Source organism: Bombina bombina, chromosome 9 (assembly GCF_027579735.1).
Source record: "Bombina bombina isolate aBomBom1 chromosome 9, aBomBom1.pri, whole genome shotgun sequence".
In the NCBI taxonomy this organism is placed as follows: Eukaryota; Metazoa; Chordata; class Amphibia; order Anura; family Bombinatoridae; genus Bombina; species Bombina bombina.
Window position 1 is genome coordinate 199,488,929 of NC_069507.1, and position 27,077 is coordinate 199,516,005.

At 37.0% G+C, this 27,077-nt stretch overlaps 2 protein-coding genes across 2 annotated transcripts in view; both read right to left on the reverse strand.

Moving 5' to 3' along the window:
• The window catches only part of HOGA1 (4-hydroxy-2-oxoglutarate aldolase 1), a 114,469-nt gene extending 96,786 nt beyond the window's left edge, over positions 1-17,683 (reverse strand). Inside the window, exon 1 of the mRNA XM_053691738.1 lies at positions 17,410-17,683. Coding sequence (XP_053547713.1) covers positions 17,410-17,617 — 208 coding nt within the window. The 5' untranslated portion in view covers positions 17,618-17,683. The remainder of the gene's footprint in view (positions 1-17,409) is intronic.
• A 244-nt stretch (positions 17,684-17,927) lies between these two features.
• Positions 17,928-27,077, reverse strand: part of ANKRD2 (ankyrin repeat domain 2) — a 45,992-nt gene continuing 36,842 nt past the window's right edge. Inside the window, exons 8-9 of the mRNA XM_053692571.1 lie at positions 25,847-25,945; positions 17,928-24,102 (exon numbers count right to left, since the gene is read on the reverse strand). Of these exons, the coding sequence (XP_053548546.1) occupies positions 24,004-24,102; positions 25,847-25,945 (198 nt within the window). The 3' untranslated portion in view covers positions 17,928-24,003. The remainder of the gene's footprint in view (positions 24,103-25,846; positions 25,946-27,077) is intronic.

Here is a 27,077-nt window from a genome sequence, read left to right on the forward strand (position 1 = left end):
CCGCAGCAGCAGTGACAGGGGCAATGCATGCAAGAGGCTGGAGAATAAAACCCTGTTGAATAAACATTTTCTTAAGGTAACCCTCTAACTTTTTATCCATTGGATCTAGGAAAGCACAACTGTCCTGGGATAGTTGTACGCTTAGCTAGGGTAGAGACTGCTCCCTCCACCTTAGGGACCGTTTGCCATAAGTCCCGTGTAGCGGCATCTATGGGAAACATCTTTTTAAAAACAGGAGGGGGAGAGAACGGTACACCTGGTCTATCCCATTCCTTAGTAATAATTTCCAAAAACCTCTTAGGTATTGGAAAAACATCAGTGTAAACAGGCACTGCATAGTATTTATCCAATCTACACAATTTCTCTGGGACCATAATGGTGTCACAGTCATTCAGAGCAGCTAAAACCTCCCTGAGCAACACGCGGAGGTGTTCAAGCTTAAATTTAAATGTAGACATATCAGAATCAGGTTGAATTATCTTCCCTGAGTTAGAAAAATCACCCACAGATAGAAGCTCTCCTTCCTCAGCTTCTGGATATTGTGAGGGGATATCAGACATAGCTACTAAAGCGTCAGAGTGCTCTGTATTTTTCCTAGTCCCAGAGCTGTCTCGCTTTCCTTGTAACCCTGGTAGTTTGGACAATACCGCTGTAAGGGTATTATCCATAACTGCCACCATGTCTTGTAAGGTAAACGCTATGGGCGCGCTAGATGTACTTGGCGCCTCTTGAGCGGGTGTCCCTTGAGCGGGAGTCATAGGTTCTGACACGTGGGGAGAGTTAGTCGGCATAACTTCCCCCTTGTCTGTTTCCTCTGGTGATAAATCTTTTAAAGCCAGAATATTATCTTTATAACTTATAGTAAGATCAGTGCATTTGGTACACATTCTAAGAGGGGGTTCCACAATGGCCTCTAAACATAATGAACAAGGAGTTTCCTCTATGTCAGACATGTTTAACAGACTAGTAATGAGACCAGCAAGCTTTGAAAACACATTAATTAATGTAAAAAAGCAGAATATAAAAAACGGTACTGTGCCTTTAAGAGAAAAAAACAAACACAAAAACTGCAAAACAGTGAAAAAAGCAGTTAACTCTATGAAATTTTAACAGTGTATGTACTAGGGTAAAATAGCATTTCACCCACTTGCAAATGGATGATTAACCCCTCAGGCTCAAAAACGAAGCCAAAAAATGGTAAAACCGTTATAACAGTCACAGGCAAACTGCCACAGCTCTACTGTGGCTCCTACCTTCCCATAAAATGACTTTTGTAGGCACAAAAACCCTTTAGAGAGGTCCAATATGTCAGGGGACTCCTTCAGGGAAGCTGGATGTCTCAGAGTTGAAAAGTTACTGCGCAATTAGAGCGCGAAAATAGGCCCCTCCCACCATGCACTGAAAGTCAGAGGGCCTAAAAAACTACTCCTAGGAGTCAAATAACAGCCATGTGGAAAAACTAGGCCCCAAATAAAGATTTATCACCCTTAGTAAAAAACGTTCCTTATAATACATGTAAACGTTTCACATACTAAGTAATTAGAGCAATTAACATGAAAATTACCCTTAACTGCAAGCATGATGCCAGTCGTTATTAAATCACTGCAATCAGGCTTACCTCTAATATATCAGGCACTGTCAGCATTTTCTAGACTTCTTATTATCTCTCTAGAAAAAAATATACTGAACATACCTCAAGGCAGTTGAATCTGCAGGCCGTTCTCCCAGCTGAAGTTTTTCCCATACTCTTCAGTTATGTGTGAGAACAGCAGTGGATCTTAGTTACAACCTGCTAAGATCATCAAAAACCTCAGGCAAAACACTTCTTCTAATTTCTGCCTGAGGTAAAAAACAGTACAACTCCGGTACCATTTAAAAATAACAAACTTTTGATTGAAGATAAACTACACTAAGTTACCACATCTCTCTATGCGACTTCCCTTGTCGAGAGCTGAAAGAGAATGACTGGGAGGTGGCAGTTAGGAGAGGAGCTATATAGACAGCTCTGCTGTGGGTGATCCTCTTGCAGCTTCCTGTTGGGAAGGAGAATATCCTTCTCATACACATTGTGACAACTTTTCCCTTCAAATTATCATTAAATTGCACAAGCCATCCATTCAATTCCATTTCTCTCCACCCCTCAAAAGCTTTCACAGCAAATTTAGGGGCCGAATTATCAAGGGCCGAATGGCCCTGAATACCCCTGTTTCTGCGCAAGCCTTCAGGCTCGCCGGAAACAGGAGTTAAGAAGCAGCGGTCTTAAGATTGAGTTGATTGACACCCCCTGATAGCGGCCGATTGGCCACGAATCTACATGGGATGGCATTGCACAAGCAATTCACCAGAACTGCTTGCGCAATGTTAAATGCCAATAGCGTATGCTGTTGGCATTCAGCGATGTCCGTCCGACTGTTGGTAAATCGGCCCCCAAGCCTTCAGGAAGACTTTTGTCGTGTTCATAATAGATATATTTACAGAAAAAGAAAGGCTCAACCAGGAATGAAAAACGCAGTAGCTTGTTGTTTTTCTATCCTTTTTAAGGAGGATCAGACAGATATACTTCAGGAAAGTTCTTCTCTGTGAAGCTACTGAGCTATTTTTCACTGGTTGAGTAATCTTTCGGTAAATATGTGTATTATGACCCTGGTGAAAGTCTTCCTAAGGGTAATAGAGTTTTTTTGGGACAGTTCCATTTACAGGTAAATGTTTAACACAGTATACAACATATAAGTAGACTAATAATATCCTTAGTGAAAGGACTGTTAATGTATGGAAAATAGAGCTTATCTAATCTACCAAAGCTAAAGTGGGGACTTTGAAGCACATACAAAATATCGGTAGCGTGAAGACAGAAGTGCTCTCGTCAACACAGAGCAGCTGCATCAAAAAGTCACATACAGCTTCCATAACAAGCAATCTGTCATTTGTGACTTAGATCCCCATAAAAAGGTGACACATAACAACATTTCTATTTTTAATAAAATGGGAGAGAAAGTGAGAGATTAAAGTAAGTAGAGATACTAATAAGGAAAGGAGGTAGCTGAGTGCAAAAGAATACAGGTACAAACCCCTTCACCCAAACTGATTGGGACTGGAAACGTTTTGGATTTTGGAATAGTTTTGATTTTGGAATATTTGCATCTGTAAAATGAGACAGCTGGTGCAGGGATGGGACCAAGCAGGGTGAAAAAAATTGAATAAAGCAATGATTTTTTTAAGGAAAAATCTACAGTATCTAAAGAGGACCACTAAACACAAATTGTAAACTACAGGATTTTGGACCTTCATATCTGAGAATAATTTTGCAATGAAAACTGCAGCTTTATTTTGTCAATTAGTATATTGCTTTATGTTTATTCATTTCACCGAGTTCCCTGTCCCCCAGAACAAAAGAACCCTTGGTAAACAATCACAAACTAATATTCAGATATAGCACAAACTTTTATGCACATGTGCAGTTGAGAGTGACTGGGTAAGTCTGACCTTATCTTTTTCCTTAATAGCACTAATTCAATTTACTTACTATTTCAAAAAATGCTGCGCCTAGCATGATTGCTGATGCAAAACTGATAATCCACCCTTTACAAACATGTGACTGCTGAGATTCTGGAGGTGAAGTAAACAAAAGCTTGCATAAATTGCCTAAAAGTATTAACCCAAACCTCCCTGGAAGAAAGTCAAACAAGCACAATTTGTAGAGGTATTTCACAGCAAAAGGCAACAAAATAAATAATAAATGTATATTGCAATAATGTTTCACTTGCAATAATGAAACATTTTATGCATTGTTGAAATGTCAAGTTTAATGGTCATTTAAGATACATTTAATGGTCATTTAAGATACATTATAAGCTTAATGTTATTTATCCTGAAATAAAGATTATTTTTTAAAGGGATAGTAAACCCCCAAATTTTCTTTTATGATTCAGATAGAACATACAATTTTAAACAACTTTCCAATTTAATTCTATTATCAAATTTTCTTCATTTTCTTGTTATCCATTTTTTAACAAGGGATACCAAGAGAACGAAGCACATTTGAAAATAGAAGTGAATTTAAAAGTGTCTTAAAATTACATGCTCTTTCTGAATCATGCAAGTTTAATTTTGACTTTCCTATCCCTTTAATTATATAGCAAGATGCTGTATATTCATGTCTGTAATGTTAATTTTTTGGGGTAAATTAATTACATTAATCCATTCACACTGTCATGCTCTCCCAGAGGTTTCTGCCAGATAATTTTGGACAATTTTTCTATCTAGAAGATATCATCACATATTGCTGGTTTTGTAGTTTTCAAAACTGTGAATTTGTGTCTGCAGAAATAACATGCCCCTTCTTCACAGCAAAAATGTATTAAAATAAACATAAAGAGCTGAGAAATAGACCTTAAAGGGACATAAGCATACCATTTTCAGATTTACCTATATTATCAAATGTGCTTTATTCTCTTGATATCCTTTGTTGAAGAAGAGCAATGCTCTACTGGGGAATAGCTGAACACGTTGGGTGAGACAGTGATAAGCAGCTAGCTCACAGTAGTGCATTGCTTCTGAGCCTACCTATGTATGCTTTTCAACAATGGATACCAAATAACAAAGCAAATTAGTAAATTGGAAAATTGTTAAAAATTGCATGTTCTTTCTGAAATATGAAAGTTTAATTTTAGCGCTGCGGAATCTGTTGGCGCTCTACAAATAACCGATAATAATAATAATTTTGACTTTACTGTCAATGTAATGCCATTGCTCCCCTTCAAATCGATATACACAGAATCAACCGATACTAAGTTTCAAGAAGCTCAATGAATAGAAGATTGTTTGGAGTGAAATAGATCTGCACAAGGACCTAAGTGTGAGGAGGGAGGGGGAAGCATTAAAAATGAAATATAAAGTTATTGTTTAGTAAAATAAAATTATTTAAATTGTTATTATTAAGGTAATGGTTATTTTTATTTAGGTAAATAAAACTATTTAAATTGTTATTATTAAGGTAATCATTATTCTTTCTCCTTCCAATAAACTACAGCTGAAAAGTTGATCAAATATAAATAATAAACCTATTAAACTGGAGATAGTTCGCCTCCCAATAATTTCATTAATGTCAATGATCTATCTATGCATATCTAATGATATATAACTTAATCAGTAATGGTCTGATATAACTGGAAAAATAAACTGAAAAGTTATTGTTCTAAAAATGAAAACCATGATTTAAACAGATTTAAATCAGACGTACTGACTAGTGAATTAAATCATGAATTAAATCAATTTGATTCACATTGGGACCAAGAGTAAACAACAATATCTAATGTCATTTGGGCAATTTTTACATATCATTATACAGCTTATACATGCAACCTAGCAACAGTAGTTTTATACAATTTTTAATACTTTTGTATACATAATACACTCAGTAAAAGAGTAAAGTTCTTGCATTTTAGTCAGTCCTTGTTGTTCATAGAATGCAGTTCATGAGCGTTATGCATACAAAACAGTGTGCATCTCTATACGAGATGCGCATAGAAGCTTGATAATTGAAAACAGTAAAACTTGAGGTGTAACCAAATGATTAAGTAACAGAGTAAAGAATAACATACATTAACATAAAATAAAATAAAATATAAAATTAAAAATAAATAAAGTAGTCCAGTGGTCTAATTATTGAGAGTGTGTCTAATCTATATTTGTTAGTGACGTTTAGGGCACATGTGGGGGGAGGAGGGGGTGTTACACGGGTGAAGGGGGGGGGAGGGGGTGGGGGTGTTTAATTCTATTGCCTAGATTTAGAGTTCTGCGTTAGCCGTCCAAACCAGCGTTAGGGGGTCCTAACGCTGGTTTTGGCCACCCGCTGGTATTTAGAGTCAGTCAGGAAAGGGTCTAACGCTCACTTTCCAGCCGCGACTTTTCCATACCGCAGATCTCCTTACGCCAATTGCGTATCCTATCTTTTCAATGGGATCTTTCTAACGCTGGTATTTAGAGTATTGGCTGAAGTGAGCGTTAGAACTCTAACGACAAAACTCCAGCCGCAAAAAAAAAGTCAGGGGTTAAGAGCTTTATGGGCTAACGCCGGTTTATAAAGCTCTTAACTACTGTGCTCTAAAGTACACTAACACCCATAAACTACCTATGTACCCCTAAACCGAGGTCCCCCCACATCGCTGCCACTCTAATAATTTTTTTAACCCCTAATCTGCCGAACGCACACCGCCGCAACCTACATTATCCCTATGTACCCCTAATCTGCTGCCTCTAACATCGCCAACCCCTATATTATATTTATTACCCCCTAATCTGCCCCCCCCAACGTCGCCGCTACCTACCTACACTTATTAACCCCTAATCTGCCGACCGGACCTCGCCGCCACTATAATAAATGTATTAACCCCTAAACCGCCTCACTCCCACCTCAAAAACCTTATAATAAATAGTATTAACCCCTAATCTGCCCTCCCTAACATCGCCGACACCTAACTTCAAGTATTAACCCCTAATCTGCCGACCGGACCTCGCCGCTACTATAATAAATGTATTAACCCCTAAAGCTAAGTCTAACCCTAACACTAACACCCCCCTAAGTTAAATATAATGTTTATCTAACAAAATAAATTAACTCTTATTAAATAAATTAATCCTATTTAAAGCTAAATACTTACCTGTAAAATAAACCCTAATATAGCTACAATATAACGAATAATTATATTGTAGCTATTTTAGGATTTATATTTATTTTACAGGCAACTTTGTATTTATTTTAACTAGGTACAATAGCTATTAAATAGTTAATAACTATTTAATAGCTACCTAGTTAAAATAATTACAAAATTACCTGTAAAATAAATCCTAACCTAAGTTACAATTAAACCTAACACTACACTAACAATAAATTAATTAACTAAACTATCTACAATTATCTACAATTAAATCAACTAAACTAAATTACAAAAAAAAAAAACACTAAATTGCAAAAAATAAAAAAAGATTACAAGAATTTTAAACTAATTACACCTACTCTAAGCCCCCTAAAAAATAAGAAAGCACCCCAAAATAAAAAAATGCCCTACCCTATTCGAAAATAAAAAGTTAACAGCTCTTTTACCTTACCAGCCCTTAAAAGGGCCTTTTGCGGGGCATGCCCCAAAGAAAACAGCTCTTTTGCATTTAAATAAACATACAATACCCCCCCAACATTACAACCCACCACCCACATACCCCTAATCTAACCCAAACACCCCTTAAAAAACCTAACACTAAGCCCCTCAAGATCTGCCTACCTTATCTTCACCACGTCGGGTATCACCGATCCGTCCAGAAGAGGTTCCGAAGTCTTCATCCTATCCGACCAGAAGAGGGTCCGAAGCCTTCATCCTATCCGACAAGAAGAGGACATCCGGACTGGTAGACATGTTCATCCAGGCGGCGTCTTCTATCTTCATCCATCCGGCGCGGAGCGGGACCATCTTGAAGCAGCCGACGCGGATCCATCCTCTTCTTCCGGCGACTCCCGACGAATGAAGGTTCCTTTAAGTGACGTCATCCAAGATGGCGTCCCTCGATTTCCGATTGGCTGATAGGATTCTATGAGCCAATCGGAATTAAGGTAGGAAAAATCTGATTGGATGATTGAATCAGCCAATCAGATTCAAGTTCAATCCGATTGGCTGATCCAATCAGCCAATCAGATTGAGCTCACATTCTATTGGCTGTTCCGATCAGGAACCTTCATTCGTCGGGAGTCGCCGGAAGAAGAGGATGGATCCGCTTTGGCTGCTTCATGATGGTCCTTCTCCGCGCCGGATGGATGAAGATAGAAGACGCCGCCTGGATGAACATGTCTACCGGTCCGGATGTCCTCTTCTTGCCGGATAGGATGAAGACTTCGGACCCTCTTCTGGACCTCTTCTTGCCGGATAGGATGAAGACTTCGGACCCTCTTCTGGACGGATCGGTGATACCCGGCGTGGTGAAGATAAGGTAGGGAGATCTTCAGGGGCTTAGTGTTAGGTTTATTTAAGGGGGGTTTGGGTTAGATTAGGGGCATGTGGGTGGTGGGTTGTAATGTTGGGGGGGTATTGTATGTTTATTTAAATGCAAAAGAGCTGTTTTCTTTGGGGCATGCCCCGCAAAAGGCCATTTTAAGGGCTGGTAAGGTAAAAGAGCTGTTAACTTTTTATTTTAGAATAGGGTAGGGCATTTTTTTATTTTGGGGGGGCTTTCTTATTTTTTTAGGGGGCTTAGAGTAGGTGTAATTAGTTTAAAATTCTTGTAATCTTTTTTTATTTGTTTGTAATTTAGTTTAGTTGATTTAATTGTAGATAATTGTAGATAGTTTAGTTAATTAATTTATTGTTAGTGTAGTGTTAGGTTTAATTGTAACTTAGGTTAGGATTTATTTTACAGGTAATTTTGTAATTATTTTAACTAGGTAGCTATTAAATAGTTATTAACTATTTAATAGCTATTGTACCTAGTTAAAATAAATACAAAGTTGCCTGTAAAATAAATATAAATCCTAAAATAGCTACAATATAATTATTCGTTATATTGTAGCTATATTAGGGTTTATTTTACAGGTAAGTATTTAGCTTTAAATAGGATTAATTTATTTAATAAGAGTTAATTTATTTTGTTAGATAAACATTATATTTAACTTAGGGGGGTGTTAGTGTTAGGGTTAGACTTAGCTTTAGGGGTTAATACATTTATTATAGTAACGGTGAGCTTTAGGGGTTAATACATTTATTATAGTAACGGTGAGGTCCGGTCGGCAGATTAGGGGTTAATACTTGAAGTTAGGTGTCTGTGATGTTAGGGAGGGCAGATTAGGGGTTAATACTATTTATTATAGGGTTTTTGAGGCGGGAGTGAGGCGGTTTAGGGGTTAATACATTTATTATAGTGGCGGCGAGGTCCGGTCAGCAAATTAGGGGTTAATAAGTGTAGGTAGGTAGCGCCGACATTGGGGGGGCAGATTAGGGGGTAATAAATATAATATAGGGGTCGGCGGTGTTAGGGGCAGCAGATTAGGGGTACATAGGGATAATGTAGGTTGCGGCGGTGTACGGAGCGGCAGATTAGGGGTTAATAATAAAATGCAGGGGTCAGCGATAGCAAGGCGGCAGATTAGGGGTTAATAAGTGTAAGGTTAGGGGTGTTTAGACTCGGGGTACATGTTAGGGTGTTAGGTGCAGACTTAGGAAGTGTTTCCCCATAGGAAACAATGGGGCTGCGTTAGGAGCTGAACGCTGCTTTTTTGCAGGTGTTAGGTTTTTTTTCCGCTCAAACTGCCCCATTGTTTCCTATGGGGATATCGTGAACGAGCATGTTTTTGAAGCTGGCCGCGTCCGTAAGCAACGCTGGTATTGAAAGTTGAAGTGGCGGTAAATATGCCTGTACGCTCCCTTTTTGGAGCCTAACGCAGCCCTTCAGAGAACTCTAAATACCAGCGTTGTTTAAAAGGTGCGGGGGGAAAAAACATGCGCAGCTAACGCACCCCTTCTAACGCAAAACTCTAAATCTAGGTGTAAGAGAGTACAGTACTTTAATCAGAATAGTAATTTGTTGTTTTAAATAGACTATTATTTGCATTTTAGAACACACACACAAAAAATAGAAACAGGCAGAGAAGATTGTGACTTGCAGCTCGGAAAATAGTCATTTTTAAAAAAATATTAATGAAAAAGTTTGTATATCAGATTAAGTTTGGATTTTAGAATTCAGATTTGGGAATTTGTACCTGTATAAAGATTAACTGTTGATAATTCACTTCTGGAATTTGAATGTGATTTGTGTGCAGATATAATTGTAATACTAAGGGGGCAATTTTTCATCAAGCTGAGGCGAACAGGGGTACACATATGCGCCCCTGTCCGCTGCAGCTTGCCTCTGGCGTGCTGAATTCCCGTGGTAGAATACAGCATTGCACATGAGCACTATTTTTGCGCTTGCACGCAATCCCGCCCCCTGCCCACGCACAGCCAATCATGCGTTGGCAGGAGCTGTCAATCTCCCTGGTCGGATGAGACCGGGGAGATTGAAATTTGCCACCTAAGAGGTGGTGAAAGGGTAGGGAAGCAGCGGCCTGATGACCGCTGCTTGTTAAATATGGCGTGCAGGTTCTCTTGTGAGAACCTGCAGTCGTAGGCAGGCGAAAGCCTGCTGAGGAGGTTGATAAATCGACCTCTTATTATGTTGTCACGGGTAGATATGATGGGGATCCAGCATACACTAGGGACCAATATCTTAGAAATTTATTTGCAGCATTGTCTAAGGTGAGATTTATAACTTCCCTATTAGCAGAATAAACAGTCAAATAAGGGGTTTTAAATCTATAGAGATAAACCATTTTAAAAATTCAAAGCAAGTGCTGTTAGTAGATATGTGCAGTTTTACCAATAACTGTAAACCTGTCTGCAATCCTGGGCTCAGTGTTGTACCTTGTTGCATCCAACTGGAATCTTCCACTCAACCAGACCACCGCAATAATTAGTGAACCTGTCACAAGGAGTGATCCTCCTTAGACAGAAATCTGTATACCCATTATAGAGAAAACAGGCATACAAAGGCATACAAACATGAACTTCTTCCCATTCGGCTTATTGGAAATCACCTTCATGATGTGAGTCTAGTCAATAATAGTATGGCCATATCGGATAACAATTGCTTCTATGTTATACTGATTTAAATAACTCAGAAGTAATAATCTAATATGCTCCTTCAGTAATATACCATAAGCATGTCAATCAGAGCCCAGTGCTAATTAAGTCTTTTATAAATGTCCCCACAGTTGAACACCAAAGCATAACAATCTGTGATGTGAGATGGGACACATGCAGGAACTGTTAGCACTTTCACTTTGCAGCACTGCTCCATATTAGGCTGTTATTTTCAAACAGAGCTTTGCTCTGGCTGCACCATCTACATTTTCTTAAACACAGTGCAGCCAGAGCAAAGCATTGTTTGAAGGGAACAGTCAAATATGGAGCAGCTATGCAAAGCAACAGCTCATTAATTGATAACTTGCTCTCAGGGATTTCCCAGCCCTGATCCCTAGTTCTTCTTAGTCTGCAAAGCTGTGACTCCTAAATGTAAGATGGTTTTGTAAGCAATGCACCTTTTTTATAACTACATTTTACCTTAGAATTATGAGATTAGACTAAGAGCAAAGGAAACAAATGTATTCAAGAGACATTTTAAAAACTTAAAATTGAATTTTTTCTCTGCAGCTAATCTGCAATGCAATTTTCAACTGCTGCAATATATTATAAAACTTTAAAAATCTCTTTACTCTGCAGTTAATCAACACAATTTAATTTCATATAGATCTGCAGAAAAAAAAGGGGGAAAAAATTCTGCTTCTGGGCAGGTGGTGAAAATATTAATAACTTCTCTTCATAATTACTATCTGAAACATCATGTGTCTTTGGACAAAGACCGCTGGGAGTGAAAAAGTTTAAAAATAAAAACTTTAAAAAACAAAAAAACAAAATGGTAAGCAATAACAAGAAGCAGGGGCAAAACTACAGGGGGTGCAGAGGTCGCAAATTGCGACTGGGCCCCCAAGGGTGGGGTGGGGGCCCAGCTTAAAAAAAAAAAGTGAAAGTAAAGTTTGTCCCTTTCAAACACATTAATTTTTTCTACTACCTTAGTATATTAAGATCGCTAACTTTATTTTCATAATCAAGAATTCAAAGTTTTAATAAAAATCTAATTTCCTACCGTTTTCATTCCAACTCCTCCCATCCTCTACTTCCTATATTTCTGTGTTCTGACGTATAGAGCAGTCCCACCCGCTCTATACGTAGCTCAAAAGCGCATTCATAGTGACTATTTGCATTGCGCATGCATGAATCCGGTACGGCTCCATCGACTGCGCATGCGCTTCTCGCCAAAAACTGTTTATGCCCAGAGAAATAAAATGCACATGCGCGAAATGGGAGCGCGCTCCTGATATCTTAGTGTCTAGACAAATATTTGCGCATGCATAGATTAATAAGTAGGCGGATGACGTGGTTTCACAGCCGCCTAACGGCTAGATTTTTAATTGGCTGTTGAAAAAAACGTGACCAGGAGTGAAAAAAAAAATTACCGGTTGAATTTGGATAGTTTATTGTAATTACGCCGATAACTTTGATTCCAGATAAATTTAAAAATGCACAAAGACTGCTACTGAGGATCGCAAACCAGGTAACTTTACTTTCACTTTAAGCCAAATATACAGAGCTACTACATTATACAGTGCCTCAAGTACCCTTTTAATATCCTCCACTTCTCTGTAAATTATAACATTGTTACAGTTAATGACGTTAAAACAGAACTGCAGATAACTCCTTCCAAGTGTAAAATAAGAATCCCAGTGCCTTGTTGGAATGGAGTTTTAGGAACTGAAATAGAAGTATAGCTGGCACTAAGTCTGATGACTGTATCACCGCTACCATGGCCTAAGTTACTGTAGAATATGTTGAGTGTTTAAGTAACAATAGTGATTTTGCAATTAGTGGTGATCACGAAGTGTACCAGGTATATTGATAAATGACTGCTAAGTGACTCAGATAAGTGTGTAGACTTTAACCCCTAAAAACTACTTTGTGCAGTTTTATTTTAACAAAAATAAAGATGCTACAATTTTATTTTATTAAGAAAGGAAAACATATTATTTTAGGGGCTTTTGGGGGATATTTTTAAAATTAACCAGAGGTCTGACCTCTGGTCAATTTTTGGAGGGCTAATTGCTACCAAAAGCTCACTGTAGCAATAACCAGCCACTTGTAATGGCTGGTTATTTATCATGCGCACGTAAACGGGCAAATTTGTCTGTTTACGGGCGCGGGATAAATTAGCGCTCCACTTTTAATCTAGCCCTAAATACATTTTATAAGCATAGTATTGAGGTTATTCCCTGCCTCCCTCCAGTCATGGGTGCTGCCATGTTGAAATGTATCTTTCACAACATTCCAGTGCTGATGGGTTTGCACATGAGCAGTAACTCTCCTTCAGATACCTGCAGTGTAACCTGGGTTCTAAAATGGCAGCACCTACAGGGAGTGCAGAATTATTAGGCAAGTTGTATTGTTGAGGATTAATTTTATTATTGAACAACAACCATGTTCTCAATGAACCCAAAAAACTCATTAATATCAAAGCTGAATATTTTTGGAAGTAGTTTTTAGTTTGTTTTTAGTTATAGCTATTTTAGGGGGATATCTGTGTGTGCAGGTGACTATTACTGTGCATAATTATTAGGCAACTTAACAAAAAACAAATATATACCCATTTCAATTATTTATTTTTACCAGTGAAACCAATATAACATCTCAACATTCACAAATATACATTTCTGACATTCAAAAACAAAACAAAAACAAATCAGTGACCAATATAGCCACCTTTCTTTGCAAGGACACTCAAAAGCCTGCCATCCATGGATTCTGTCAGTGTTTTGATCTGTTCACCATCAACATTGCGTGCAGCAGCAACCACAGCCTCCCAGACACTGTTCAGAGAGGTGTACTGTTTTCCCTCCTTGTAAATCTCACATTTGATGATGGACCACAGGTTCTCAATGGGGTTCAGATCAGGTGAACAAGGAGGCCATGTCATTAGATTTTCTTCTTTTATACCCTTTCTTGCCAGCCACGCTGTGGAGTACTTGGACGCGTGTGATGGAGCATTGTCCTGCATGAAAATCATGTTTTTCTTGAAGGATGCAGACTTCTTCCTGTACCACTGCTTGAAGATGGTGTCTTCCAGAAACTGGCAGTAGGACTGGGAGTTGAGCTTGACTCCATCCTCAACCCGAAAAGGCCCCACAAGCTCATCTTTGATGATACCAGCCCAAACCAGTACTCCACCTCCACCTTGCTGGCGTCTGAGTCGGACTGGAGCTCTCTGCCCTTTACCAATCCAGCCACGGGCCCATCCATCTGGCCCATCAAGACTCACTCTCATTTCATCAGTCCATAAAACCTTAGAAAAATCAGTCTTGAGATATTTCTTGGCCCAGTCTTGACGTTTCAGCTTGTGTGTCTTGTTCAGTGGTGGTCGTCTTTCAGCCTTTCTTACCTTGGCCATGTCTCTGAGTATTGCACACCTTGTGCTTTTGGGCACTCCAGTGATGTTGCAGCTCTGAAATATGGCCAAACTGGTGGCAAGTGGCATCTTGGCAGCTGCACGCTTGACTTTTCTCAGTTCATGGGCAGTTATTTTGCGCCTTGGTTTTTCCACACGCTTCTTGCGACCCTGTTGACTATTTTGAATGAAACGCTTGATTGTTCGATGATCACGCTTCAGAAGCTTTGCAATTTTAAGAGTGCTGCATCCCTCTGCAAGATATCTCACTATTTTTGACTTTTCTGAGCCTGTCAAGTCCTTCTTTTGACCCATTTTGCCAAAGGAAAGGAAGTTGCCTAATAATTATGCACACATGATATAGGGTGTTGATGTCATTAGACCACACCCCTTCTCATTACAGAGATGCACATCACCTAATATGCTTAATTGGTAGTAGGCTTTCGAACCTATACAGCTTGGAGTAAGACAACATGCATAAAGAGGATGATGTGGTCAAAATACTAATTTGCCTAATAATTCTGCACTCACTGTATTATTAGAGGGAGGTGCATGAAATAGTGTTTAATGTCCCTTTACGGTAACCAAAGCACAAATATTAATTGCATAATTTTACATAAATTGGTTTAATTATAATTTGTGCAACGTGCTTTGAAAATTTGTAATATTAGTTCATTTTAATTTAAAGGGACATAAAACTCAAACATTTTCTTTCACAATTCAAACTAAACATATAATTAAAAAAAACGTTTTCAATTTATTTCTATTATCAAATTAAATTTTGTTCCCATGGTATTCTTAGGTGAAGAGATATCTAGATAAGCAGCGTGCACATTTCTGGAGCAGTACAAGACAGGCAACACTGCTGCCTCCTACTGTTCTTGCAAATGTATAACACAGTTATTTAACTGCTGCCATATATTGCTCCGGAAATGTGCACCGCTCCTACACCTTCCTACCTGCTTATCAACAAAAGATACCAAGAGAACAATGTTAATTTGATGTAAGTAAATTGGAAAGGTTTTTAAAATATTACGGGAATCATGGAAGAATTTTTTTTAGGTTTCATGTCCCTTTAATTGTGCCTTACATTTTAGCCGGTTGGTCAGTAAAATGGTGTGTGCCCTTTAAAAGGACAGTAATCACCTTGAGATTTTTATATACAATGTTTAGTTATGCATCATGAAACAACTTTGCAATATATTTTCATTATGTATTTTGTTTCTTTTCATGTAATTTTGCTCTGAAAATGTAACTATTTCCAGTTCTCAAACCTTAAAATGCACCGTCTCTCGTTCAGACATGGGTTGCCTGGTATTATGGGGCTGGACTGAAATACTGCAGAAAAATTCTTCACTGTGAAAGGCAAAAATAGGCTGCTTCTGGAGTGGTAACCTAGCCATAGAGCAAGATATTTTGCTATTGTTTATTCACTGGTTTGAGTGCTTCTCTATCTTTGTGCTGAGATGGTTGGTTGTCTTCCCTACTTTATTTAAAGGGACGGTCTACACCAAATTTGTTATTGTTTAAAAAGATAGATAATCCCTTTATTACCCATTCCCTAATTTTGCATAACCAACACTGATATATTAATATACTTTATACCACTGTGATTACCTTATATCTATGCCTCTGTAGACTGCCCCCTTATCTCAGTTCTTTTGACAGACATGCATTTTAGCCAATCAGTGCTGACTTCTAGGTAACTTCAAGGGTGTGAGCACAATGTTATATATATAGTACACATGAACTAACACCCTGTGAACAAATGTCAAAATCCATTCAGTTAAGAAGCGGCCTTCAAGGGCTAAGAAAATAGCATATGAGCCTAACTAGGTTTAGCTTTCAACTAAGAATACCATGAGAACAAAGCAAAATTGATGATAAAATTAAATTAGAAAGTTGTTTAAAATGACATGACATGCATCTGAATCAAGAAAGTTTATTTTTGTCTAGACTGTCCCTTTAAGAACTGCCTGGTATTTCAGGCCTGAACTGTTTTTAGGACAGTCAGACAGACTAATATACCATAGGATATTTTTTCCACTATGAAAGCCACAGTAAGCTAAAAGCGATTTCACCATGAATGTCTACAAACTTGTTGACGGAACACAACCCCAGCAGTATACATTGTCAGTTGAGTTTCTCACTTTGGGTGACCACAACTCAGAAAAAAATAAATTGTGACAATTTTATATATAATTAGAATATGTATAGCAAACACCTCAACTTTACAATCACTTGAAAATATCTAGCTATGTTTCACATGCACGTGCTGAGACAAATGCTAAAATCGTCATAACTTTTACTATAAGCCAGTACATGTTTATTGCAAATTGGTTTCTATCCAAAGATGTAATTCATCTATGTGCATTTTAAGTGATAGTAAATCCTAGGGTTTTTGAAAGCTAGGATTTACTAGTGGAACAAATAAAAGGGACTTTCAGTCATGAAGTATAAAATACTTCATGCTGAAAGTTCCTTTATTTGTCTGAAGCGCTCGCCGCGCTGAGCTCCTCAGGCAGCCCAAGGCAGAACACTATTTTTCAGTGAAGTGACGTTTCCACCTCTTTACCAATAGCCATGAGGGCCAGCTGGCATTATGCTGGATAGCTAGCACGCTATTGCCTAAAATCACCTCAGTGATAAAATATTGTTCTGCCGGGGCCAAACCCTGCAGACAAATACTTTAGCCCCAAAGTTTTAGATGTATATTAATGTTTACAGACTTCAGACTACTTCTGTTTGTATAATGGGTCTTTTCATATGCAGGGGAGGGGGGAGGTTCTGCTATCAGCCCCTTTCAATGGATGTCCTAAGAGTTTCTAAGTAAGTTTTTAAAAGGTTTTAGACTGGCTTTTTATATCAATATCTGTGCATATTATTCTTTTTTAGTAGTGTCTATTACATGCAGTTAAATGCAAATTGGTGTATACTGCCCCTTTAAGGGAAACGCTATTTTACAGTACACTGTCCCTTTAATATTTAAAAAGCAATTAGTGCTAAAGGATAAATTACTTTAGCACATGTTAACAAAATGTTTCAGGCAAGAAAGGGTTTTAAAAAAAAAAGTTTGTAGAAGTATGCACTTATGTAAAAAAATAACGTATACATTTATGACAAGACAAATGATTCCAGCACAGGTCTGATTTAATTTATTGGCATTTTTGAGAGGAAGTTTACATTTCATAAATAAAAATACTACAGTAATTGCTACACAAAAGTTAAAAAAAATCTTCAGCAACCTGAATTGCATCTCAATGAATTGTAATCTAAAAGTAAACAAAGTAGGTAAAGACGTTGGACACCGGTGCTAACCGTGCCTGTGCTGATACTTACCACGGAAAGGGATATTGCAGTATTTGCGAAGGTTTTCTCTCAGCCTGTCATAATCTACCTCCCCGCTTTTATTAAAAGGAGTTGAGATGGGCGGGTAAATCCCAGCAATGTTCAGATCGTGCTGCTTAGAGGGCTGACTGAGGCTTCTACAGAGAGGCCTAGCCCAGCTCTGAGCCCGCATGCAGGCAGGGAACACACCGACCAACATGTTTGCTGCTCCGACTGCCCAGCCACAGCTGTCTGAGCCGGAGAGGGGAGCTCCTGCAGTTAATATTTAATAGAGCCCTCACATGGCCTGTCTGAAGTTAACTTTCTGACAAAAAAAAAAGTTAACCACTGACAGAACTTCATCCTAAAATGGTGTTGTGTGTGAGGCAAGCAGGCTAACTGCAAGGATATATAGACTTGTTATTCATAAAAGTTTTTAACATAAACTGCAAATGGAAGACCATTCAATATGGTTCATTTATCAACATAATTATGTGTATCTTTGAAAGGAATACAAAGAAAACAAAACCTTGTAGTATTTAGTTTTATTAGTGATTGCAGATAAAAGGTTGCAAATAAACAGAACAGTATAATTCTACTAGCTTTACATACATTAATTACAGTGTAGAACATAAATTGGGAAATAGCAATACATACAGTATGTAAATATCTATATAATGCCACAGTTGATAAATAAAATGCTTATTCTAACACCTAAGGAAGTGCATATACATTTATTTGCAGCTATATATGTACAAGGTAAAAGTGCTATAGATGCAATCACAAATTTTAGTCCTGGAAAGATTTATTTATTTAGCTTTCAGTGTATGTAATAATCTCTTCAGAATATGGTAAGTTCTCTTGTGAATTTTTTTCCCACTTTTTGACACAGAAGTCTATTAGAATAAACTGGTTAGCATTTACATTTTAAAAATAAAATTAAACACTTTGAGATGGTAATATATAAAAAAAAAACTGAAATATACTTTATTTATTTCATCCACTTTTCCTGTAATTCCATTCTGAAATAGTGAGCTTTTTAGTTCCTGTTAGAAATTGAAGTGCAGAACATATCCCACACAGCCATAGGCTGCACACTCTAGTGACCTATTTATAACTGTCCCTAATTGGCCACAGCAGAGAAGGTAACCTAAGTTACAACATGGCAGCTCCCATAGATTAATAGACACTAAAACTTAACATGTATTTTGTCTAATATTTAAACAGCTAATGTAACTTTTAAAATACATCTACATGTTATTCTAGGACTAATCTTTTATTTGAATGCATCACTCTATCTAGAAATTATTTAGTGTTTAATGTCCCTTTAATGCAATTTAAACTAATGCTTTCTTTGTAAAACAGTAAGAACAATTTGACAGTATTTTTTTAGTATTTAACAATCTCCATACAGTAAAATATAGCTAAAATAAATGTACGTATAAAATACAATTAGATTTAATCAAATATTCACGTTGAAGTAATTTTAGCTTCTGATTCAAATGAATCATTTCTTCCAACTGTTTGGATGTTATTTTATTAATAATAAGAACTTCAGAACTTCAGATCACACCGGATGTCAAGAATTTCTGCAATTACAATTATTTGATCTAACCTGAGTATGGAAGTCAGAAATAACAAGTCAAATTAAATAGACACAAAAGTATTTGTTAATACTAACTGACATTTGAGTGCAAAAATGGCACGCTCTTATTCTGTGGCTTTTCTCTACTCACCTACACATGTGTTTAACCCCTGCTCACCTGATATTCTCTATGGCTCACTAGCGGGACTTTAACATGGGTTAAACCCCTTTGCAGAGAGTAAAGTTATGGTAAATCCTAGCGTTTATTTGTTTGCAGTGTTTGCCGCAATGAGCTGCTAAGGCAGCCCACGGCAGAACGCTATTTGGCTGAGTGGTGAGACGTTTCCACCTCTTAGCCAATAGCCATGCGGGAAATCCGGTTTGGTGCTGGATTTGCGCACGGCTATTAAAGGGACATTAAACACTTTGAGATGGTAATATAAAATGATAAATTGTATATATAAAACAACTCTGCAATATACTTTCATTATTTATTTTGTCCTCTTTGCCTGTAATTCCATTCTGAAATTGTGAGCTTTTCAGTTCCTGTTAGAAATGGAAGTGCAGAAAATTGTTAAATCCAGCACAACCATTGGCTGCACACTCTAGTGACCTATTTATAACGGTCCCTAATTGGCCACAGCAGAGAAGGTAACACAAGTTACAACATGGCAGCTCCCAGTGTTTTATAGACACTAAAATTTTACACTTATTTTGTCACTTTTTAAACAACTAATGAAACTTTAAAAAATACATCTACATGTTTGTCATAGACTAATCTTTTATTTGCATGCATCATTCTATCTAGCATGTATTTAGTGTTTAATGTCCCTTTAACTAAGGGGTGGAATAGTCACCTCTCAGCCAAATAGCGTTCTGCCGTGGGCTGCTTAGCAGCTCAGTGTGGCGAATGCAGCAAACAAATAAAGGAGCTTTCAGCACTAAGTATTTTATACTTCATGACTGAAAGTCCCCTTTATTTGTTCCAATGGTAAATCCTAGTGTTTCACAAACGCTAGGATTTACCATCACTTTAAAGGGACATGAAACCCAATTTTATTTTTCTTTCTTGATCCAGATACAGCATAGATTTTTAAGCAACTTCCCAATTTACTTTGATTATCAATAAAGCTCCCAGCTTCTGAGCCTGCCTAGGTATGATTTTGAACAAGGGATACCAAGAGACTAAGCAATTAAATAATATAAGTAAATTGGAATTGTATGCTCTGTCTGAATCACAAAGGAACATTTTGTGGTTTCATGATTTTTTAAAGGGACATTTTAGTGCATGCAGTTTTTGCACTATCGACACTGCAAATCTATGTGTTTAATTAAACCCCTGCAAAGGGGTTAAACATACACTTAAAGTCCTCAGGAGCCGCAGTGACCTGCTGGTCACAAGCAGGAAGCAGCTGGTGAGCTAATCACTGGCTCTGTCCAGCTTAGTAGCTGCAGTGCTTGCAACTCCACGTAAGACTTTAACAAGAGTTAAACACAGAGTTGCAAATGTTTTTCCATCAACCCTGTGACAGATACCTCATCTTTCTAATAAAGGGTTTCATGGATCTGAATCTTTTCTTTGGGGTGCATCCTTGCTTTTTGTTATTTTAAACCTGGCATTTGCTTAAAAAAATGCCTTTTCTCATTGATCATGTGATATTTAGGGCCCGATGGTCTAAACCTTGTCATTTCAGACGTGACACTGCTATGGTGGAATTATCGTAAACAAGGGGCAGTCGCTGCAAGTAGCGAGATGTCTCCTATTGAAAGTAATGTAGCTCACTGAAAAGGGACACTGCACCACAGAGCAAAGTTAGCAGTGAGCAGGAGGCGCACTTTATAACGTAAATCCTGCAGCCAATATAAATCCCATTACGCTGCTTTTTGCGTAAAGCATTTTACAGCTGCCTATATTTTCCTATGTATGTGTTTGTCTATTAGTGTTTTAAGTATTTTCAGTGTTTTGAGAAAAGCTTGCCACCTTCTAGCTGGCAAAAAAAATAATGTGATATCTGTAGTGCAAAAACCTTTACATAATTACCCTCGGATTAGAGAGACAATTTTAGATACGCCTATGAAACGCCCATGTCCAGCCAACTGCCCCCTCTGCAGCTTTGAATACCCTAAACAACTAGATTCTTTATCTCCGATCACCAAGTCTCAACCATGTGTCTCCTGTCTTAAAATAGTGTTAAAGGGCCATTATTACATGCTGTAATTCGACTTTGTCCCCCACAGAGGTGTTAAACACATAGTTAACAAACTGCTTAGAGCTACAGAGAACTGCTGGCCCCATGGGAAATGGCTGTTTAGCCAATCAGCAGTGGCATTCACACAACCCAACTGTTTTCCTACCACTGCTCATTAGCATATTGGCCATACCTGCTCAGAACCAGCGGACGACTCTCGAGTGCTATTTTAACTATGTGTTTATTCCCTTTCCAATACATAGACTTGCAGGGTTGATATTGATAAAGTAACATGTATAATGGCCCTTTAAATGGTACCAACACAGCCAGCTAGTGTTAAACTTACTCCCTCCAATACCTTATTATAAGCCAGTATTTGAACAACAGGAAAGCTATTAGTTAAAAGTTTCTGAGATGATTATGATATGTTGAGTAGATGGGATTTGGTATTAAAAAAGTGACAATTCATGTCTTTACATGGGCTTCTTTTAGCAACAGGATTGTAATTGTATATAGACTGTAATCTCCTGTGGGGGGAAAAAAATCCTGTCTAGGCAGCATTCAGCAAAGAATATTTATAGAACTGACCTCACCCACATAGGCATATATAACATTTTTGTACAGAATAGCCAGGTATACCTTCTTTTTGCTATTTTTAAAAACTGCATGTAACAGTCATTCTTAGATTCTGCTTACATACAATGTCTGCAGTCTCAAGCTACTGTTAGAAAATTGTCAGACCATTCATTTCATTTTATTTACAAAGCATCAAAACGCGTAAAAGGGAATGATTTTCAACTCAAGGTTGTCCAACTTTTTCACAAGAAGGGCCATTTCAGAGTTTTTATTTATCTATTTACTTATTTATTTTTCACTCGCAGGGTCGGTTAAAACATTTGGAATTATCATTATTCAAAACCACAATGTATACTTCAGTCTAATCAAACTCCGTTACTTTAAAACCTGAATATCCCCACTGGCCAAAAATCATTCCCTGAATCTGTACACAGGGAACATAAATGAGTTTCTTTCATGATTCAGATAGAATATGGGATATTGAACAACTTTATAATTTACTTCTATTATCAATTTTACTTCATTCTCTTGGTATCATTTTTTGAAAAGCATGGACCTACACTTAGGAGGCGGCCCATTTCTGGAGCATTATATAGCAGCAGTTTTGAAAGAATGTTATTAATTTATAAGAACACTAGAGGGCAGCACTATTTCCTGCCTACCTAGATATCTCTTCAACACAGAATATCATGGCAAAAAAGCAAATTTGATAATAGAAGTAAATTGGAGACTTTTTTTTAAAACGATATTCTCTGTCTAAATGACAAAATAAATGTTTTGGGTTTCATGTCCCCTTAAGTGTGATTGGCTAGGGGTGTTCTGTTATAGTTACCTACTGTGTTATGCTTTTCTACCTACGTAAGGCGTACGGCCAGATGGAGCTCTTTCATATCCGCCATTTTTGTTTGAAACAGAGGCTGATGTCAAAATATTAATCGGATGGTGATATTTGGCTGTTTTGAGCGCAGATCTCGCTCAAACATAAAACATAATCAATAAATATTATGTATGTTATTAGCTTGTGATGATAGCGTTCATTTTATAAATGTATTTTTTCAGGGTACAGATATGTTTCCATTCTTTTTTGTTACGTAGCCTGAAAAATACATTTATAAAATGAACGCTATCATCACAAGCTAATACCATACATAATAATTTGTGTTTAGGTTTTAATTATTTATGTTTGAGCGAGCTCTGCACTCAAAACAGCCAAATATAACGTGGTCGGAAAATTATACAGAATCCGATCACTATTTTAACATCACCCTCCTTATGAAACAAATATGGCGGATGTGAAAGTTCTCTATCTAGATGTAGGCTTGGCCGTACGCGTTACGTAGGTAGGACAACGTAACAAGGTAGGAAAATGTTACAGAACAGGGGCCTTAGTTTGGACAACCTGATCTAGTTATATTTTTTGTAGAGCCAATAAATAAATCATCCCATGCATGTGTCATTTTTATGTTAAGATAAGGCATTCACAATATGCACTTATTTATAGACCGTAGTAGCACTTAAAGGGACATTATACACTTATTTTTTCTTTGCATATATGTTTTGTAGATGATCTTTTTATATAGCCCATAAAGTTTTTTTTTTTTTTTTTTAAATGTATAGTTTTGCTTATTTTTAAATAACATTGCTCTGATTTTCAGACTCCTAACCAAGCCCCAAAGTTTTATGTGAATACCGTCAGCTACCTACTCCAGCTTGCTCCTGTTTGTGTAAAGGGTCTTTTCATAAGCAAAAGAAGGGGAGGGGGGGGAGGGTCTTATTTCCCACTTGCAGTGGGGTTTCCAGCTACCTTTTCAACAGAGCTAAACTGAGAGTTTCTAAGTAAGTCTTTAAACCGTTTTACCATGGGTTTTAATATCAGTATCTGGGCATCTTGTTCTTTATAGTAGTGTCTATTACATACAGTTATATGAAAATGCGTGTATACTGTCCCTTTAATGCTGTGACACACTGCAAGCAGAGCTTAGTAGCTTTATTTTACGGTACTGCTGTTGTGAATATTACAGTCACTACAGAGTTTGCTACATACATTTGTGAGTTATATCACACATCATTATTTGCCTAACTAATTCATTTTTCCAAGAATAATGTACAATAAAACACAGATAAAGAAATGCCTATACAAAATTAAAAAAAAAAGAAAACTATCCATCTCCATTTACAAAAATAGCTTACAGATGACATTTGCAACCACATTCTGATGTCTCACTGTCGGTGTCTTTGATGCCAGTGTTTCTATATTCACACTTGCTTCTCTGTGCCATTTGCAGTCCTTTTCAGTAATGCCTCCCTTGTGTCTGCTTGCCACTGCTGTACAAGATCTGTAGGAGTTTTACCATTCTGCAATGTACAGGAAGGAAACATATCACTATCCAATATCAAGTGCGCTAACCCGACATGAAAATATGAATATGTCACATTCCAATGTTCTTCACTTAGCAGAATATGTTCTATTTATTTATAAATACATATTTCTACAGATATCTGATGGTATTTTGGTACAATATATATCTATATATACATGATTAGATATTTTCTATTCTCTTGGTAGCCTTCTTTAAAAGTATGTCTAGAAGATCCTTAAAGGGACAGTAAACCTTAAAAATAATGTTATATAATTCTGCACATAGTGCAGAATTATATAACATTATATTAGCCAAACTTTGTAAATCATAATATTCCCTTTTTATTTTGTAAAAATACAGCTGTTTTACAGACAATTGCAGATGTTGATTGTTAAAGGGACATGAAACCCACAAATTTTCTTTCTTGATTCAGATAGAGCATACATTTAGCGTACATTTGTAAATAACTTTCCAATTTTCTTCTGTTATCAATTTTGCTTCATTCTCTTGGTAACCTTTCTTAAAAAAGCAGCAATGCACTACTGCAAGCTAGCTGAACACATTTGTAAGCAAATCACAGAAGCATATATGTGCAGCCACCAATCAGTAGCTAACTCCCAGCTCCTGAGCCTACTTAGATATGCTTTTCAACAAAGGATACCAAAGGGTTGCTCCATAACCTGTCTGCCTGCTCTGAGGCGGCGGACAGAAATCAACCCGATCGAATACGGTCGGGTTGATTGACACCCCCTGCTAGCGGCCGATTGGGCGCAAATCTGCAGGGGGCGGTATTGCACCAGCAGTTCACAAGAACTTCAGGTGCAATGATAAATGCTGACAGCGTATGCTATATCGTAACATGTCCACTTGCACATTAATAAATTGACCCCCAAGGGACAAAGCAAATTAGTAAAAAGCAGTAAACTGGAAAGTTATATACTCTATCTGAATCATGAAAGATACACTTTGGGTTTCATGTCCCTTTAAGCAGATATTACATGCTATCAGTCATGTAGCTGGCAGTGTCAGTACTTTCATATCTCTTCAAAATAAAATGATTAACATTAATATATCTGGATCTAAAATAACAGAAAAAACTAAATCTAATGAATCCCTGCGACATGATACATAGGATGTCTAAATTCTGTTGCTGTGTTTTCATATAAAGGGATATGAAACCCAATTTTTTCCTTTCATGATTTAGAAAGCAACTTTCTAATTCACTTCCGTTATCAAATTTTCTTCATTCTCTTGGGTGCATGCTCTATCTGAATCATGAAAGAAAACATTTGGGTTTCATATCCCTTTAAGTCCCGTTGAAGACCTATTAACCCCTTAGCGCCGTTCCATGCCGTCCTAACCGCGCTGGAACGTCCTAGCCATTCTGCTTTACTGAAGCAGCTATGGTTTCCTAATTAGGATCTATAGGCACTCCCCTAAGACCCGATCCCATAATTGAAATCACGAAATTGCATGTACGATCGCGTGATTTCAATTTTGTACTTATTTGTTTACATCAGGAGCTTAATTTTGTAGTGTTCTTTGTATGTTTGAATGAAAACATATGTTCAACCAATATTTTTTGTCATAGGCAGATAGATGATAGGTACAGTAGATAGACAGACAGACAGATATATATATATAGATAGATAGATAGATAGATAGATAGATAGATAGATGATACATAGATAGAGAATCAGACAGACAGGTATACTAGAATCATTCAGTAGAATACTCACTGCATTCTTCGTCATCATGTTGGCACCATATATGATAAGCATTTTGATAATTTTGTACCGGTTAAGCCTGACAGCATCGTGCAAAGCTGTGTCACCTTCCTGAGAACAAAAAGAAAAAAATAAATGTTATTTTATAAACACGCAACATACTATTAAGGCTTTTAATAAATATGCCATCCAAATCAAAATGTAACTTACTTTCAGCGTAAATAAGCAAAGTATATTTCAAATACAAGTCATTCTTTTTTTAACAAAAACAAAACAAAATTTCTTTGGGCTGTATTCAGTATCATAAAAAGGAAACTGTATACTGTAATGTTAACACAAGAATTTGGGATAATTTTAAGACAAAAATAAAATTGTTAGCAAATATTTGCCTGCATTTGAGCTTGTTCTAAATAAACTGGATACACATTAGGTTTAAAAATGTTTCCATATATTTCCATAATTCTGAATTGCTGTTAAGTTTTTGCTTTTCATCTGAAAAGATTACTAGATTTTGTCTTCATACTAGATAGAAAAATACTAGATGGTGACAGTACTGATATACCAAGATTATGGCAGACTGATTAATGTGATACTGTAGATCAGATTAAGAATTTATTTGATGAAACTGACATCAAATTCAAACTTCAGTTCCTTATAAAGGTCCAGATTACAATTTACAAGTGGAGTGCTGATTAATGCTCCCGCTCAAGCGTTAATTGCACTAGAAGTAAGCTTTTTGCGCTCATAGGGTTGCGTTCGTAATACGAGTTGAAAGTAAACTGTTTTCGTTTGCACGCTAACCCAACGAGCGCAAAAAGCTGAAGTTAGAATATTGCATGCACATTCACGTATTCCCCCATAGAAATCAATGGGGGAAAAAAAGTGGAAAAAACCCTAACACCCCACTCTCGCGCAAACTCAATCTCATATTCTTATGTGTGCTAACCTGACATAAAAACATGAATATTTCACATTCCAATGTTTTTCACATAACAGAATATGTCTTATTTATTCATAAATAAATATTTCTGCATATAGCTGATGTTTTTTTGGTACAATATATATATATATATATATATATATATATATATATATATATATACACACATACATATATTTATATATATATATATATATATATCGGTATAGCTATATACAGATATATATAGGAATATCTATTTAGAAATACTTACAACATATTCTGCTATGTGCAGAACATTGGAATGTGAAATATTTAGAGTAA